Genomic DNA, 19,469 nt, shown 5'->3' on the forward strand with positions numbered 1-19,469 from the left:
GGACCATATTAAATGTCACTGAATTGCACATTTTTAAATGGTGAATTTATATGAATTTTATCTTGAGAGAAAAAAGAAACAAATCCAACCTGGATTATATTTATGTGTACCAGTATTATTATGAGATATAACGCTTCAGAAAATGTATGAAGGGGTCCCTGAGGCAAAAGCCCCTAGTGCGGCCCAGAGGTGTCATGAAGCCTTGACGGACTCCGCAAAGCCAGAGCCAGGCCGGAAAGAGCCTGAGATACATGGGGAAGAGAGAGAAGGCCCAGTGGCCGGAAGGCTGCGGATGAGGGACAGACTCCCTGAGCAGGCTGGAGAAGCCGGCAGCAGCCACGGCGAAGACTCACGATGCCATCTGAAGTGCCAGTAGAGAGTCTTAAGGAGACTGGCATTTTTTGAAAAGTCACTCTGGGCTGCTGTTTTGGAGAGTGGACTAGTGAGGGGTCAAGAGGAGTGGCTATGGGGAACCCAAATCAGAGGGTTTGCTCTAATGTGGAATAAAGCAGAAAATGATGGTTGCTGGCTGGGACGCCGGCAGAGGCGGTGTGGAGAGATGCGTGGTTCCAAAACACGCGGGAGGTCCACAGGCTGGGTATGGGGTGAGAAGGATGGGGCGGTCGAGGCCTAGCTTTCCCTTTTCTGGCATGAGCATCTGGGCGTATAGGAGGATGCTCTTCGTTAAGACAGACACTGACGGTCCACGATTAGGGGCAGACCTTCGGAAAAGGAGTTTTGAACGTAAACATTTTGAGGTACCTGTGAAACTTCCAACAGAGATGGCAAATGGGGAGTTCAATATCTTGGCTGCAATTCAAGTGAGGAGCAGACAGGGATAGAAAACTTGGTTGCTGTCCATGCCTGGAGTAGAAGGAGATCACCAGCGTGAACGAGATCATCCAGTAAGAGTGCAAAATGGGGAGAGAATTCAGTTCGATCAGGCCTTGAGAAAACCCAATATTTGAGTGTCAGGTAGAAGAAGAAAAGCTAGCAAAGGGGAAGAGAAGTAGAAAAAGGTAGAAGGAAGCTCAGAAGGGCCATGGATTTCAAGGAAAAAGATGCTCAACACTCTGGAGGTCAAATGGGACATGAATGTTTCAGTGTTACGTGGTTATGACGTGGACGTCAATATCAACCTTTTCCAAAGCTTGTCAGAGGAGTGATGGGGCAGAAAGCAGATGAGCGTAAACAGAGAAGAGGAGATGGAGAAAATGTGGACAGCTCTTTCAAGAAGCTGACCATTGAAGGTGTGCAGCCGGTGATCGGTGATCATGAGATAAGCCACACCCCGACATCACTCACCCTCGCTGCCCATCCGGCAAAAACAAGGAAATTAGCAACATGGTGCTGCTAATGTTTAATGTAAAGCAGGCTGAGGTCCTTCTGCAGCTGGAGGTCTGACTGTCCAGCAACTTGACAAGAGCCACACCACAAGCCCACTAATTTTATGACTGTTTGCAAAGGGACAATGTTCTCCGCCCTTGCAGAGCAAAACCAAGGAGAAACTTTAGTTTGCAGCTTTCTTCCCAGCAGCTTTCAAGTTGTGGGGGAAAGCCTCAAGGACACAGAAGGTGTCCTGATCACAATAGAGCAGAATCCAGAATGCCATCTTCGAATAAGATTAAGACTCTAGAGAAAGAGCAAGCCAATGGCTTCTGTGAGCAATGGCAGAGGACACCCAGCGTCAACACTGAAGGCTGAGCCCCACCCCATAATTTTCCTGCACATTCCTCTTCACTCTTCACCTCCTTCCTCTAAGCCTCTCCTCCCTGTGTCCTCAGTTCAAATTTTGGGACTCAAGAAATACCAACAACTATCCCTTTATCCTTTGCCAGCCAAAGAAGGAATAGTCCAGCAGAAAGGAGCCCAGATAATACGAGCCCCCTGGTTCTGGGTGGTGTTTATACCGACTGCTCCTTCCAGTGTATGTCATCGGCCATACAATGATTTTATGGGGAGAATATTAGTTTTTCCTTTCTCCAGAACTGTGACTAGAATGTTGTTTGCATGTGTATGTTGCTGCCTCGTGGTTTCTAGTTTTTCTGTTTCAGGGTTGACTCATTGTCTCCAGGATTAGGGTCGACTTGAGGAGACTTGAGCCAGAAAGACCCTCAAAAGCAAATTTCTGTTCTTTTCCTCCATCCCGAATTTGGCATATCAAGCAAGTCTTGAGCTTAACGCTAGAGCCTGAGCACGTAAGCCCCTATATTTTCTTTGAACGTCATAAAAGGTTTATTAGGTGCCCTCGTGCACATAACTCTGTGCCAAGCAGGCAGAGGGCCTACACTCAGGCTCTTACATACTTGGGGTACAATGTTCCAGATGTCACATCTGTGGACACTTAGCAGGGTTATGCTGGAGCTCTTGGAGGATAAAGTTTAAGGAGAAAAAAAAAGTCCTCCCCTAACTTTGAAATAAAGGGAATATGTTGTTATAATGGGAAAAGTACAGAAAATAAGATTAATGATAGAATTTTTTAAAAGTCAGAAAGGCCATTGCAGTCAGAATGTCATCAGCCTCTCTATTATCCTTTAGGACAGGAACTATGAATCAATCATCTGTTTATCCCAAGTGCCAAGCACATAGCACAAGGATCAAATAATATTACACGTGGAAAAGAAAAGTAAATGATAGTCTGAAACAGGGCAGAGATGTCTAGTTAACACCAAGCTACCAATGCAATGCAATATTTTTAAAAAGTGGAGGTGTCAGAATTGGAAATGAAGAGACAAAACTTTTCTTATTTGAGGTCAGTACGACTATCAACATAAAAAAATCTTACAGAATCCATAGGCCAACTATTAGAACTAGCCAGAGAATTATGTAGGATTCTTCGAATCAGTTTATAAAATTCAATAGCATACATATGGATCAGTATTAACCAATTCACATATTGAACTTAAAAAGAAAAAACCTGTCCCCACAGCAACAACTAAAAACAACAGCAACAAACAAAAACGAAGCTGCTGAGAAAAAAAAAATGTAGAAAGATGTTTAAGGTCTTTCAAAGAGAAAAGTTCATAAAAAGAGCATTAAAGTGAAGATACAGCCTCTCCGTGGAGAGGAACATAACATTCTTCCTCCAAATTAATATATACATTAAACATGATTCCAATAAAAATCCTAATATGATTTTCAACAGGACTTGACAATTTAATCCTAAACTCACACGAAAAGCCAGGGCTCATGAATAGTTAAGACTATTTGAAGGGACAGCTTAGGGGTGAGCAGAGACTTGCCCTACCAGATATGGAGATGAAAGGCACGGTACGGATTGTACGATCCCAGCAAAGGGAAGAAAGGACTGAAGGAGCAGATCCACGCACAAATGGAAACTTGACAAATGACAAAAAAAAAAAGTAGCATTACAATTAGTGGGGGAAAGGTTGGGCTATTCACTAATGTGCCAAGACATTCATAAGAAAATATTAGACGTCACACCATAATGAGAAATACCTTTAAATTGGATTAATAAGCTAAACTGAAAAACAAAATCCTAAAATTTTTAGTAAATAAAACTCTTACAAAGCAACAACTTACACACAAAACACCATAAAGCAAAAAGACAAGCCCCATATTGGGAAAAGATCTTATTAGCCCCTCTATCTCTAAAATAATACATACTTGGAATTCGCTAAAAATGTTTAAAAATCAATGCAAAAATGTAAATAACCAGAAAGGCAAAAGGATAAAGGATTCAAATAGGTAATTCCCTTCAGAGGGAAAGTGGATTGTAAACTTAGTGAAAATGGGCTCAACCTCACCAGAATACAGGGAAATGAGAATCAAAATCATGAGTTACTTCACACCCATTGTGTGGAATATAGGGCAACACTGGGGGTCTGCAAGAAAGGGTTTCCCCAGTTTGAAGTTGGCTTATGCAGCTGACAGACCCATCAGCTAAGGCCACTCCATCGGGAGTGGGAGGGGTGCAGGGGAAGAACTGGAGAGAACAGGGCAGTCAGGAGGCCCCAGTGCAGTAACAGTGTATACTCCCAGCCCCAGATGACGGGAACACCATGGAAGACAGCTGGGCTAGGGCCTTCTTTACAATATTCGATCCAAGAGGGTGGTCTACTGTGTAGAGACCTCTACGTAAGAGGCTGTGGGGAGCAGCATACCAGGGCAGGGGCTGAATGAGAGTTTAAAAGGTGGAACCCATAAGAAAACCACACATTGTTTCTGCTACACTTGACAAATGTCTGCTTATGCCTACTGGTATCAATTTCTTTATATATACCTGGCTTCAGTTTTCCAGTTCCTATTTGACTTCTTACACTTACTTTTCTCCCAAAAATCATGTTGCCGAATTCCAAAATAAAATTGCGTGGTTCTTCATCGGACAAAATATCTGCCAAGGCCAACGGTTGGAGAGGGTATGGGAAAATGTGAACTCCTACACACTGCTGGTAGGGCTTAATTTGGTATGTACACTGTACAGATCATTTGGCGATACTGATCACTTGAAGAATATTCTATTGACCAGTGATTCAAGTTCATGATACATACCTCAAACACTCACACAAGTGCACAAGGAAACATGTCAAGTATTTCATTGTAGCATTGTTTATAGGGAAAAATCTTAAATAACTGAAACATGCATCAACACAAAAAAGGAGAAACTGTGATACACTTATTCAATGAACTATAACATTTTCAATGAATAGAGAAACAGGTGTTCACATGGGTACATCTCAACATGAGTGAAAAAACAGGTCTCATAATAAAGTTAATCTACAGTATGATACCATTTATATAAAGCTTAAAATATGAAGATAATCCTAGATATGCATATATACAAGCATATAAAACCATTCATGGTATCATTCTGATAAACAGAAAAACTGAGAGCAGCGGTTACCTTTGTGGGCAAAGGGAAAGACATGGGATGAAATAAGGCTCTTTAGAGTTCCCTGTAGCTGTAACTTTTTTAAAAGAAAGAAACAAAAGTGTGTAAAATACTAAGACTGTAAAAGCAGGATGGTGGATACACGGGTATTCATTTATATTGTTTTCCATATTTCTGTATGTTTGAAATGCTTCATAATAAAAAGGCACAATACGAATAATGACAGGCAACTAACTAGATCAAAGTGGATAAACACATTAATACGAGACGTGGATAATTATTTCCAAGTGCAGGAAGAGTATTGATTCCTCCAGGGCTTCCATTTACTTAATACTTAGCTATGTGTCAGGCACTGTGGAAAGTGGGTTTCATGCGCTCATTTGTTTCATCTCCTCCATCACCCTTATGAAGATAATGCTACTATCATTTTACAGATTAGAAAGCCGAGGCTGCGAGTGGAATGATAGAGTCCGAGATCACACAGCGAGTAAGCAGCAGAGTCAGGACATACACCCGGGAATGTCTAAGTCCAAAATCTGTGCACTGTGTTACAATGTGAAAAGTTTCATTTTTATTAAATGATTCAAGACGAAAAAGCCACAGGAATTTACCAAGAGTAAAAATGGGACAGATGCAACTAACTGAAGATTTTTAAGGGATCAAAGTGTAAGGAAGACGGGCTAATTGGGGACACACAATTGAAAGTGAGGCCCAGACTGAACCTGAATCTGCATAACACAAATACACAGGGAAGAACATACGGAGTGCAACATTAACAACAAAGCTGGCGTTGATAAGAAAACCTGTATCCCTTAGCCCCCAGTACACTTTTCTTTCACAGGAAGAGTTCAGACTGCAGGTGGACTTTCAGGCCTTTTCATCAGTCCCCTTGGGTCCATTTTACTGGCCCTTCAAGGCTCACCCTTTCTGACTCACTCAGGCTCTGAACTAAGTTCTCCCTCATCGAAACCTGACTCATCTGGCACTACGGTGATTTTTTGTGGTATTTTTACAGGACCAAGTCATCAACTATTTTAGACCACTGTATTTTATGCAAAAAGGAATTGTATTGCAGATGTTTTAGTTGGCATTTGGTAGCAAGTAACTGTCTCCCAAACTTAAGGACTAAAGGTGGAAGTGGGGGAGTCTCCCTGTAAGGTTTTAAGGGCAGCTAATGGAACCACGGAGCAGGCAATGCAGACAGACACAAAACATTGGAACAAAAATGTAAGTGATCCACAATCAAGGAAGCTGTTCTCATCTTTTCCTTCTAGTTGTATGGTCTCTCATCTTTGCTTTATCCGTGTTCCAAATGCAGCTTCCCAGGACATCCATTTTCCAATTCCAAATTCTCAGAAGAAATCACCTATTTGGCTCACATTTGACCAGATGTCCAACCCTTGTCCAATTCTCTGAATAGCTCCTTCCTGAAGGTGGCAGAAGAAATCCTCAGAAAATAGCACAAAATGTTATCTACGTAACACTTCCTTTATTTCTGTTGTCTACTGGAGGCTTAGACTTTTCTTGGAGAAATAAGCGGCGTTTCTTAAGGTTGGAACCACTGAATGCTAAATTCTATCAAAATGAACCGAGATTCTTTGGCTGGTTCCAAGAAATGTTAAAATAGGGATGGAATTCAGGGTGTAGTATTAGATGACACTTTTCTGTGCTTCATTCTTTGCTTATTTCCACCCTTTCTGATGCCGCATCACATCACACATTGTCCGCAACAGTTTAGATTCTGTAGTTTTCTTTTCACATCTTTTTTTTTTTTTTTCATTTAAAAAACCCCCTTTCTGAAGGAGGAAATCAATGCACGAGCCATAGTCAAACAATGGAAACCCCCAAACACCCGCCCCCTGACTACAGAAACACGAAGTCTTCAGTTAGTAACAGATGCGGAGGAGGAAAAAAGTAAGTTGCTGCTATAAGCCAGAGACACTATGTTAAATGCTTACATTTTAATCCTCACAACAATCCTATGAGGGTTACCACTGTTAGTTATCCCCTTTTTATGGAGGATGAAAAGAAGGTAAGAAACTCATCTGTTTTCACATGCAGCTTAATATGGCTTTAGAAGAGAAGCAAGGGATTTAAAAGCTGGGGAGTGGGGAAAGGCTGAAGGAAAGAGACCTCCCACTCAGCATTTTTAACACCAAAAAAACTGCCTTTAAATATACAGTGATAAAATGTTAAGAATATATGACAGCATAGATAGCTGTTCAAAAATTCCAACTCCAGCTTCAAGGTCACTTAAATTTTTACTCTTAATATTTAGCTATATAAAAATGTACTTTTCTAATGTGAAACTTGAACAGTTTTCTTTCCTGACTCAGCATCTGCCCCCTTCTGGTCTTTACCACCAAATGTTAACAGAATATGCTATACTTCTTGTCCCCAAAGCCTCTTCTGTGCCCTCAACCAGTCTTTTACCCAAATACTCTCATCAACTGCTTGCAAAGATCAGCAGGCAACTCCGCATTGCCAAAACCAATAGCCTTTTCTTGCTTTTCATGACTTAACCTCTCCATTGTACTTAATGTTCATCACCGCCGTGACACTTTCTACGGTTTCTCACAGCCTCCTTGATGACTCCTCTTTCTCCCCCAGTTCCGTAAGGACAACCGTGTTCCAAGGTTCAGACTTCAGATCAAATATCCCCACGTAGTGTTTGAACAACCTGGATTTGAATGAGAGCTAATGTGCATTTTTCTAAGACCTAGGATTCTGAAAAGTTTTAGGAATCACTGGTAAAGATTAAATTCTGAACTCCCTTGCAATTTGACCACCCTCCTCCAACTCTCACAAATTCCCCTACAATCCATAACAAACCACACTGTACCTTTGCAGATGCCATTTCCTCTGCCTGACTTTCCCTATTTCTCCATGCAGAATTTTCCCTCCTCTACATTTCTAGAGCACTTTGCATCTGCTGCTAGTATATATTTACCACAATGTATTTGATTATATACAAATCTGTCCAAACAAAGGACCAAATCAGTATCTTTGTATCTCCAACACTAGGGGAGGTGATTTCACTAAAATACCAAATCTTGTTCCCAAGATATCAACCAACTTGTTTTGTGCTCATTATCAGACAACAAAGACTTACTACTCATTTATGACAAAAAGTTTTAAACATACTATTTAGTGAAACAAATAGTTCTTTTACATTGAAAACAATTCTTAACAACTTAATTAAAACTAAAAACCACATTGTCTAATAGGGTAGCACAACCAACACATCAACTTACATATTTTAAAACCCAATGTTATTAGTAATAATAATCACAAATTTTGAGAAAAATATTGAATACAAAATTTTTAATAGAACAAAAACTTTGGGAGCATGAGAGTAGTACTAGGATTTGAACTATTAAGATACTAAGATGCTTGCTCTTTTTAAGTGATTCTAATTCAGGAGTGTTTATCAGAGCCACTTATCGAGTGATTACAAAACACATATATATTCTCCATCCCCAGAAATGTAGAGTTTAGTAGGTCAAGAATGCAGGGAGACCTGTGCATGTTTTTTCAATGCTCCCAGCATTTTCTCATGAACAATATTGGCTAAGCATTATTTTCTATGAAGTATGTTTGACATGCCTTCAACTTACACATACACATATTTTTACTATTTAAGCATTTTCACTACTTTGAAATATCTTAAGCATTTTTCCCACTGTTTTGCCCAGTCACTTACAGGACACCTGACTTTTTGCAATAGGTGTATTCCTTTAAGGTTTTATGTGCTTTTTGGTTAACTGAATTACCTCTCAAAGTCATCACGTCTCAAGATACAGAAATCTTAAGTGGTATTTTCTTTAAAGTATTCAGAGTATAGACATCTAGTTTACTAGATGAGTATGTTCTGATAAACAGGAATTTTATGTGAATACACTGCATATGCACTCTAGAATTCATGAAAGCAAAGCAACTGATGAAACACTTATTAAAGAGTATCCTTGCATTAATATACTCAATACTAGGATTCTGTAACTAGAAAAAAAACAGTGTATCAATATATTCAGCATTTTTAAATACAAAAATAGAAATATTTGAAATCACGTAGGCTGAGGCTGAATACTGATTTTTTGCTTAGGCAAAGATTCAAAGCTCACTGATATATTCCTAGTGGGCACTCTAAAATCCAAAAACTTACTTAAATAATTTTCAGGACTACTTACTTTCTTCATTGTATACATGCTCTAAGAACTGATAAAATATGCACGGAAGCTCATGGATCAAAAACACTCTATAAACTTCTAGAAAATTTCAGTATTATTTTAAAACATCTCTTCGATCACACTCTAAAAAGATTTTTAATCTCCTGATTTAATGGATATTTTGCTCAAGTGAGCAACCCTCTCACATAATCTTCACACATTCTCAATAATGAAAAAATTCTAAATATTATCTGGAGTTTAAAGATTCAAATTCTAATCCTTGTAACTTCAAAATAATTGTACATTCCATTAATTTCTATAATTCAAGCAATACTTCCTATTGCACATCACAAGCTAAAGTCTCATATTTAGGAAAACTTTGCCTGTGTTTTTGTGTGTATCTAGAGTTGTCCCATGCATTCAAAGATATTATTGACAATGTCAGATTGGGCCTGGAAAACAGACAATGGAAATCTTAATCTCTACCCTCACTGTACACATGTGCAAAGTAACTGGATTTTTAATTTTAAAATATCTAAGGTATAGTTATTTTTAACTTCTCCCTTCCTCTTACTCTGCCTTTATCATTAGACATACACAAACCCAAAACATAACCTTCAAATAGTTCTTGCCATGGTTTACCAAAACATGTTACCATTTTCAAGAATTGTCATGTAAATTCAAGTTTTTAATAAATCAAAATATTCTGCACTGCTTTAAAAAGGGAAACAAAAATCAAGGTTTGCAAAATGACACTCTTACAAATTAACATGAATCGATGTGGACTTAAGAGTTAAAAGATGCTTTTCGAAAGTTTTATTTAATAATTAAATCATTCTCAGGTGAAATATTAGTAATTTGCTAGTGCCTCTATTCTTACCTTTCCAAGTAAATATACCTGCTCACAATAATTTTAGTGTTTGAAATCAAGAATCTGTGAACAAAAGGCTAAGGTGAAGAAAATAAACCAGATTTTTCTTATCCCATACCACTACAAGTATTTTAAATGCATAGGAATACAACAAACTCAAAAGAAAAAAAATAGTGTTTTATTAACTACCACACTGTTATAATACACTTTAAACGTACAATAAGGTAGCCTTTAAATTTGAGGTGGTCTTAAGAATAACAAATGAACAGAATTCCAAATTTTTGAAATAGGTGAACTGCTGCAGTTATAGGTATACATTTAGGAAAATTGTATAGCTCTTACAAGACCAGCAATGAAACTTTATTTTGTACATTTTTTTAATAATTGAAAATATAAACAATAATTAAAAAATAAAAAGAAAATATAGCATAATAAAAAACATACATTTCTCAATTAAATGTACTGGATACATATAAATTTAAAGGGAAGAAGCAAAAAAGGAAAATGGTTGATATTTAAGTGCAGACTGACTACCTAGACAAAAAAAAAAAAAAAAAAAAAAGAGAGAGAGAGAGACTTAAAAAAATATCATAAACCTCTAGTTTTCTATGACTAATATCCATATGGTTGGAGTATCGTCACTATGGAAGTGATTTTGTTATGTTTGCATATGTTATACTTTACTGGTAATTTACATGATGGCTTTTAAGGCCCTGGCAGACATATGGTTTTTGGAAACAAGATTGGATAAAAAAATCACTGCTAAGACGCAATACACCTTATTTTTTTGGTCCTCCAATATTCAAGAAAAGGGATAATTCACTGTAACATTTTCTTACCACCCAAATGCCTCAACCTATACATTTTAAACTTTTTTTTTTAAACATTGGTTATATTGCCCAACTTCGTTATTGAAAGAATATTAACAAGACATTATTTTGGCAAATTAAATCTTAAACATGGCTTTTCAACAGGATTTAAAAGGTGACTATCCCTAGAGTTCCATGTTAAAATGTAGTTTTCAAAATCTTACAAGAGTAATGCTTAAAATATTGTACATAGTTAACCTAATTAAAATAATTAGCTTCAAAATGACAAATTGATAAGCTAAGTAAAGCCTACACTATGTAACATTTGCTTGGAAACTTGATTTGTCAGTTATGCATAATAAAAATTCCAGTCATCAAGAAAATTACAAAAATTTTTTTTTATCATAACATGATTTCTTTCACCCACCAACTTTTTTTTTATCTTACAATAGATAAATACCAACATGTTCTCATTTTTACACTAAACCACACAGGATTGATGCATTTGGTTAGACTACCATTCGCATTGTTAAATTCAATTTTCTCTTTATATAACTTGGTAAAATTTCATTTCTTCTAGATTCCAAAAGTACCTACAAAACCCATGCAATTTTACCATTTTTAATATACTATGGAATATCATACAAAGTAAGGCATTTCAGTGTCATGTATAACCAAGTTACTGTCAATCCAAAAATTTTTGCACATCAATAAAAAGATATCTAAGAACTTAGGAACAATATTCTTCTCACTACTGTATAAAAATAACCACAATGAATAAGTATTTGTGTAGTATTTACTCCATTGTCTCATTTCCAGAAACTGTGACAAGCTGTAAAGGTATTTCAGTGTTGGTAAGGATATCTTGATTGCTGGTGGTGGAAGTATTAACAGTTCCTATCCCTGAAACAGAACCTTGTTGAATATTTGCAAGGATAAGTGTTGTTCCTCCTGCAGTAATCAAAGTATCATCTCGTGCAGCTTCCACAGATGCCAGCACGGTACTGCTAGAGTGAATACCTTTTTTATTCTGATGCGTTTTAATATGTTTGGCAAGGTGGTCACTTCTCATAAAGCGTTTTGAACATTCTGGACAAACAAATTTCTTCTCACCTGTTAAAAAAAAATTGTTACTCAGTTTTTTAAATTCAACAGTAATAGACTGATCATCTGCTGAGAAAGCAAGCCAACCTAACTTGACAGCTAGGGACAGGAAGGAGAGTAATTAAAACTGCTTTAGATTCGTTAGCTGCCTTTTCAAGATTTCTCTCCTAGATTATTTTCCCTCAAAATAAATCTGTCATCTTTACTTTTCAATGAAAAGCTATCTTCAAACATTATAAACTGATACTCGGATTAGACTTTAATATTTCAACTATGCCAATAGTTTGTTTTGAAACATCTGTTACAAGATACCATACAGCTAAAAAATGACCGCCTGTAACATACTTCTTTAAAGAGTAGACTATTTTTTTTTGTTTTTGTTTTTAAGATTTTATTTATTTGTCAGAGAGAGAGAAGGCAAGCAGGGGGCAGGGCAGGCAGAGCAGGTAGACCGAGAAGTAGGCTTCCGACTGAGCAAGGATGGTTGGTTGCAGGACTCGATCCCCAGAACCTGGGATCATGACCCGAGGTGAAGGCAGCCACCCAGGCATTCCAAGAGTATACTGTTTTAAGCTATATTTAAGATAATAACATGTCAAATCCATGATACTAAACCTTCAATTCTTAAATATGAATTCAAGTAACTACGCAGAATACTTATAGATTAAAGCAAAAACACAAGCTTGAGGTCCATTAAGAATGAGTAATCCCAGAAATAATGCAGATGGCTAGATGACTTGACTTTAGCTAGAACAGTCAAGAGCAAGCCTAACATATCAAGACAGTAAAGTTAATTTAGGACCCTGATGCCTAAATATGCTTCCCAGTCTGAATAAAATAGGTTTTTTAAATACAAAAGACAGCCTGAAAGTCAAATTAAAAAGTCAAAGACCGGGGCGCCTGGGTGGCTCAGTGGATTAAGCCGCTGCCTTCGGCTCGGGTCATGATCTCAGGGTCCTGGGATCGAGCCCTGCATCGGGCTCTCTGCTCCACAGGGAACCTGCTTTCCTTCCTCTCTCTGCCTACTTGTGATCTCTGTCTGTCAAATAAATAAATAAAATCTTTAAAAAAAAAAAAAAAAAAGTCAAAGACCTACTGTGTAAGAGAATTACTGAAAGACAGAAACCAAAAGGCCAATCTAAAGGGAATCCAGAGAGAAATCATTCAATAAACAAGTCTTACAATTTTCTTAATTAATTAATTTCAAAATTCTGACCTATCTCATTCTAGCACCTCCACCCTAAGTAGGTCCTCACCAGACTTCATGTCTGATCTATGCTCTGACGACACCTTAAGTCATTCCCTCTCCAATCCAATTAATCAATGCCAGACAAATCTTCTTTAAAATGCCAAATTGTATTACAGTGCAAAATTCCACCATTATACTAAGTGGTATGGCAATAACTTGCAGATAACTAAATAGTTTAAATTCTCTATTGCCTAACTTAAAAGGCCTTCTATATGGCTCAATCCACTTATTAATAGAAATGTGCTCTATAGAATCTCATTTTCGCTTATGGCAAATGGTCTCTTACCTCTTCTATTCACATACTATTCTATTCTTCTGCAAAAGTATTTCCCAAAGTTTCTCTTGGAATCAATCTGAGAGAAGCTCCATGGAAAATGGCACAACAATCAGAGGAGGTTGGGAAATGCTACGCATACTACATCTCTCCCCACTTAGAGATCCAGTCTTGTTAACGTTCAATTAAAGGTCCTAAGAGGTGCTACCTCGGTACGTGTAGTGACCCTGTTTAACCAAGTGTTTCCCACATTTATTTGATCAGACTTTGTTTTTCCTTTTACATTATTCCTTTTTATAACCTGATCAAATTCCACAGAGGAAAATTCTGTTATCAGGCCATCTTAAAGTCTACTATCCCAACCCACTGCCCAACAATGCCTTACTATCCCAAGCAATAATGATCTCTGCCTCTGAGCATACTTTACTTTCTTACACTATTTGTTGCAGTTTCAAACAGCTTAATAAACTCATCTACCTACTAACAAGTGAGACAGAAAATAAAACAAGTAGAACATGTAATATATATACTACTACATACTTGACAGGTTGTGTTATATATTTAAAGACAACGTAGGAGGTGTGAAAGCTGAGTCAGAGACAGCATATTGGCCTAATCTAACAGAGAATCTAGATTTGAATCCAGATCTAGGTGACTTCAAAACCAATACTGTCTTTCTTTTTACCACGCTTCTTCCTTCTAAGCTCTCTAGTGACTGTAAATATGTATTTTTCAATCCTTCAGTGTTGAGCATAGACTGATAAACACCTTGACCATTATAAGGTAGAAGGAGAAAACTATCTCTAAGATATATTAACTTGGGGTTTAGTTTGGGTCATCCCAAGGCTCGTTTCATATAAACCACATAAATTGATTTGTTTTACATATGGTGTAAAACAAATCAAAGAGAGTCTTTCCATCACTAACACCTTGGTTATTCCTCAAATGCAATATTTTTTGCTTACTTCACAGATATTAAAATGAGAAAAGGTGAAATGATTGAGTTTGTCAGAAAAAAAAGGATTTATTCTTTACTGTAATACTGAGGAAGAAGAATTTAAGAAAGGTTAAGAGTAAAAGCAGAGGGGCGCCTGAGTGGTCCAGCCAGTTAAGCAGCCAGTTAAGTGGCCAACTCTTGGTTTCTGGTCAGGTCATGACTTCCGGGTCATGAGATCTGCCCTACAGCTGACTCCGCACTGAGCCCAAGTCTGGCTCTGTGCTCAGCGAGGAGTCTGTTTAAGACCCTCTCTCTGTCTCCCTCTGCCCCTTCCTACTCTCTAAAAGAAATAAATAAATCTTTAAATTGTTAGCATAATAAACAGGAATAACATAAATGTGGCTTAAGACATTCAATGATGTTAAAGCAAAACAAAAAAAGTGAACTAAAAAAAGGGGAAAAAGCTAGCCAGACTCCGCATAAAATAAAATGTTATTTTACAAGGTAAGCCATGTTGGCTTATTTGGAATTACTGTTTTTCTTTTCTTTTTCTTTTTTTTTTTTTTTTTAAGAAGATTCTATTTATTTGACACAGAGAGAGAGAGAGAGAGCAAGCGCATAAGCAAGGGAAGTGGCAGGCAGAGGAAGGGGGAAGAGGCGGCTCCACATTGAGCAGGAAGCCCGATGTGGGGCTTGGTGCCAGAACCCTGGGATCATGACCTGAGCCAAACAAAGGCAGACGCTTAACGAATAAGCCACACAGGAGCCTGGAATTATTGTTTTTAAATTGGTGTTGCTGAAGATAAAAACTGGATATAACTGATCGTATTTTAAAAGATCCAGATCAAGGGGCACCTGGGTGGCTCAGTGGGTTAAAGCCTCTGCCTTCGGCTCAGGTCATGATCCCAGGGTCCTGGGATCAAGCGCCGCATGGGATTCTCTGCTCAGCAGGGAGTCTGCTTCCCCCTCTCTCTCTGCCTGCCTGTGATCTCAGTCTGTGAAATAAATATATAAAATCTTTAAAAAAAAAAAAAAAGATCCAGATCAGTAAGGTATGCTCTTTAAAAAAAACCTTCAAGGTAGTATGTAGCCATAAGCATGTAGCCATTTTTGTCTGTTAAAAGTAAATATTAGTAACCTGTGTGTGTTCTTCTGTGCCTCTGTAATTCATCACTTCGAGTAAATCTTTTACCACAGAACATCCAGTTACAAACAAAAGGGCGCTCCCCAGAATGCCAACGCAGATGAGCTCTCAGATGTGAGGTCTTCCCATAGACTTTACCACATCCTGGTATATGACAAATGTGTTGCTTCTTTTTCCCAAGATTGGTACCTCTAAAAAACACAAAGAATAATATATCTTTATGTGAAAATATTCAAACAAACATTACCATACCAAACAAACATTACCATATCATATATTCCTGTGCTGAATTTCAAATAGAAGACATCACCATGAGGTCAATCAGAAACCAAGACTATTTAAAATCAATTTAATAAAAATTTTTATGTCTCAAACATGTATTACATATTAATTTTACTTCAGAATTAATGTGATTGCTGTCCAAATGTAAATGTGCTCAAGAATTACATAATTTAAAAGGACATTTCATAAAGAATTTATAAATAAAGCTATTATTCTGTCAGAACCATTCACAAATTTGATGCATAGGCCCAATCCACATTAAGTTAGTTATATAAGAAATAATGGTCTATTTAAAGTCATGTCAGCTAATTTAAAAATTAAATTAAAACCAAGAAATGACTGCATAACTAATCACAGGTACAATTAAAAAAAAATAGGCACCTAAACAGACTTTAACATGACTTAAGCGTATTAATTCATATATTTGTATAGCCACACCCTGAGTGTACACTGACTTGGGGAAAAATCAAAGGAAAAAATCTAGAAAAAGCTATTGTCTCAACTCCCTTAGCACTGTATGAAATAAATATAAATCAAAATTATCTTTACAATTAAAATTCCCTCCATATTAACCTTGCAAAGATACCCCTTATTACAAATCAGTGATATAATAAAATTACAGTTCTCCACAGTGCAAAATTTGACATTTGTTACATTTTAGTATTTGATACCAAGAACAAGGTCTGGGGGATATGTGCTTGTTAGATGAATGAACACAAGTATTTTGGCCTAAGCAAGAAGAAAACTTTTTTGATTCCAGAACTGATATTCAAGTAAGTATTAAACAGTACAGAAAATGTTACTGAAGCTCTAAAACAAAACAAATCAGGCTATTTACCGAATAAAAATAAATGAGTTTATAAAAACATGACATTTTAGACTCACTGACTGTCGAAATCATATACACTTTGCAATATTTCTCTGAGATTAAAAAAGGTACATTTAAGACCCCCGACTTCCCCTCCTCCCCCAATCTCTCAGTCTAGGTATAGCCTATAAACTTTCCATAAGCCTGCAAATCCTCCTTTATATATTACACCTATCGTTTTTCAAATTTTACTGGAAAAATGCATATTTCCCCACATTTATATTTTAATGTACTCACACTCAGTAGCATGTGAAATTGCCATAGGACAAACAGTGCTAAACGGTGCAGTGCTGGCTGTTAGATGCCATAGGTGTTCTGAACAGGGAGACATCAATGTGGGCTCCAGTAGTTAGAGAAGGCTTCGTGGAAGAGGTGGGTAGGATTTAGATAGAAAGGAGGGAAGGCATTCCAGGCAGAGGAATAGCATAAGTAAAGACAAGGAGGAGTCATGCTGTTGTCTTAAGGGCAAGGATGTCATAATCTAACACAATTCTAGTTTCTGCTCCAGTCCACCCCCAATTTCTACAACTCTCTTCCAAGAGCTGAGTTGAGTGAAACAGGTTTTTCTGGCTCACCTGCCAAAGTATTAACCAAAGCCAGTATTTCCATTTAATTTAGCTTTTAAAATTTTATTCTCAAATAGCCCTAAGAAAAAGAGCAATGTTTGTGATTATTGGTGTACAAAACAATTTTACATATTGTGTTCACCATAGCAATTTCACAGAGAACCCAATTCACTTCACTCTTATACCCATGGCTTCTTGCCTCAATGCTAAGCATACCACTTGAGTGAATTGATGTGCTTTTATAAACTCAAAAGTGCTATTTTACTAACTTAGCAAAATTTAGCATAAGAGCACTAACAAAGCACAAGATTGTTAACAAATTACAGTAATGAATCTGGGTTCTCGAAGAACCAAAACTCCCAGGAAAGTTATTTTCAATTGAATCATAAGAAAACAGAAAATACTATTTGAAAATGGGATCGGCATCTAAGGAAAAAAAAAAAAATGGGTCAGGGACACACATAAATGTATGTAAAGGAAAGGAAAAGCCCAATACCCGGGTCCAAGTTTCTATTTAAAAAGGAAATTTTATTCAAGAAAATCTAGATATGCTAGATATGGATTTATGCCATATGATAAAAGGAAGAGAACTGACTTTCTCAACAAATAAAAAGGTAATATAAGATTTGGCCGTAAGTTTTCTTCTTGATTTACATAATCAGACCACTAAAACCTACTATACAATCTAGAAAAAACAAACAATTTTAAGTTTCTATTCCTGATCGCCTAAACTTGTTCTCCGTAATTTAACAATGCCAAGACAGAGTGACACAGAATAAATAAAGCTAATTCTCAGTATGGGAATTAAGAAAAGGTAAGTACATCAAGTACTTTCTTTTGCTTGGGATGGAAGAAATGAGACACCAACTGACATGCTGACGAAGAAAATTTTTAAAATATGGACTGATGTTTAATCCACACAAAACCCACATAACAATAATGCCTTTAGACTTGACTTGACTTTATTAAAATTGTCCCTCCCACTAGAGTAAAACGTTTCTGAAGGCTGGTTCTGCTTAATAAATATTGGTTAAATGACCAGATGAATGTAATTTTAAAATATTTAGTATTTTATATTTTATAATATAAATATAAAATATATTAATTATATTTTACACCTTGCTCAAAAAGGTAAACAAAATTTTGTCCTCCGGAGATGCCACTTTATACATACATACATACATACACATATATACATTTAGACATACACATATATATATGTATATATACATATAAAGAATATGGCTGAGGGAAAAAGGCCAATATTCTAAAATTTTTAAAGTACTGCCTATTTCCCCTTTGCAGAACACTCTGGAATGTGCTAGATTTACTATATGCTATGCGTCTATTAATTAGAAGCAGCAACTGCCAATGATACAATTGTGCCTGTCATGTATGCTAGTTGAAGTCTGTTCAAATGAGCTCTAAGAAACAATATAGTTTTTTCTTAAGAACTTCAACTTTGATTGCTTAGAATAAGTAAGTTTTTTAAAAAAAACAAACTCACAAAAGTTCTAGGGGAAAAAAAGTTAAGTCTCCTTATAAGGTATTTCATAAAAACTGACCAACTAAAAATTCTGTGCATAAAACAAAGTTTGCAAAATTTAAGTGATGGAACTCTTCTTTTACTTGTGTTAACAATGCATTATGCAAACCGCTGACAAAGTTGAAAGACACTGTAAAACTAGGAAAAAAATATCTGCATATATGACAGTTAAACACACAAGTTGGTTAACAGATTAACAAAAGACAAATAATTCACAAAAGAAACTTTAAAATGTTAAAATAACACACCAAAAAATGAATCTCACAATGTAACAAAAAATATACTAAATGAAACAATAATGAGGAATTATTTTTCATTTGTCAGACTTTAAAAGGTATTAAAAAATGTGAAATCCATTATTGGCAAGGGTGTGGGAAAGCAGATACTTTCATACACCACTGGTAGGAGTGTAAGTTGATACAGATAAAAAGCAGACAATTCCCTCTGATCCAACAATTTCATTTCTGCCAACTTACACTGATGTAGTAATCAGGCAAATGTGCAAAAATGTATGTGTCAGGATTGGCATGACAATAACAAACTCTCAAAAAAGATGTTAAATTCTTATGCATCCATACAGTAACAGAACAGCCATTAAAAAATTGATGTAGACTCTATAGTCTTGGAAATATGGTCACAAAAATTTTCAAAATAAGAGCGGACATGTAAAACAGAAAGAATAAGATGATTCTACTTTAAAAGATACGTAAAGTGGGGCGCCTGGGTGGCTCAGTGGGTTAAAGCCTCTGCCTTCGGCTCGGGTCATGATCCCAGGGTCCTGGGATCGAGTCCCGCATCGGG

The 19,469-nt window shown here is 36.8% G+C and overlaps 1 protein-coding gene across 1 annotated transcript in view; it reads right to left on the bottom strand.

The window, feature by feature from the left end:
- Window positions 1-10,045: 10,045 nt before the first annotated feature.
- The window catches only part of SP3 (Sp3 transcription factor), a 58,230-nt gene continuing 48,806 nt past the window's right edge, over window positions 10,046-19,469 (bottom strand). The window contains exons 6-7 of the mRNA XM_046019278.1: window positions 15,401-15,597; window positions 10,046-11,811 (exon numbers count right to left, since the gene is read on the bottom strand). Coding sequence (XP_045875234.1) covers window positions 11,495-11,811; window positions 15,401-15,597 — 514 coding nt within the window. The 3' untranslated portion in view covers window positions 10,046-11,494. The remainder of the gene's footprint in view (window positions 11,812-15,400; window positions 15,598-19,469) is intronic.

The sequence above is a fragment of the Meles meles genome, chromosome 9, assembly GCF_922984935.1.
Source record: "Meles meles chromosome 9, mMelMel3.1 paternal haplotype, whole genome shotgun sequence".
In the NCBI taxonomy this organism is placed as follows: domain Eukaryota; kingdom Metazoa; phylum Chordata; class Mammalia; order Carnivora; family Mustelidae; genus Meles; species Meles meles.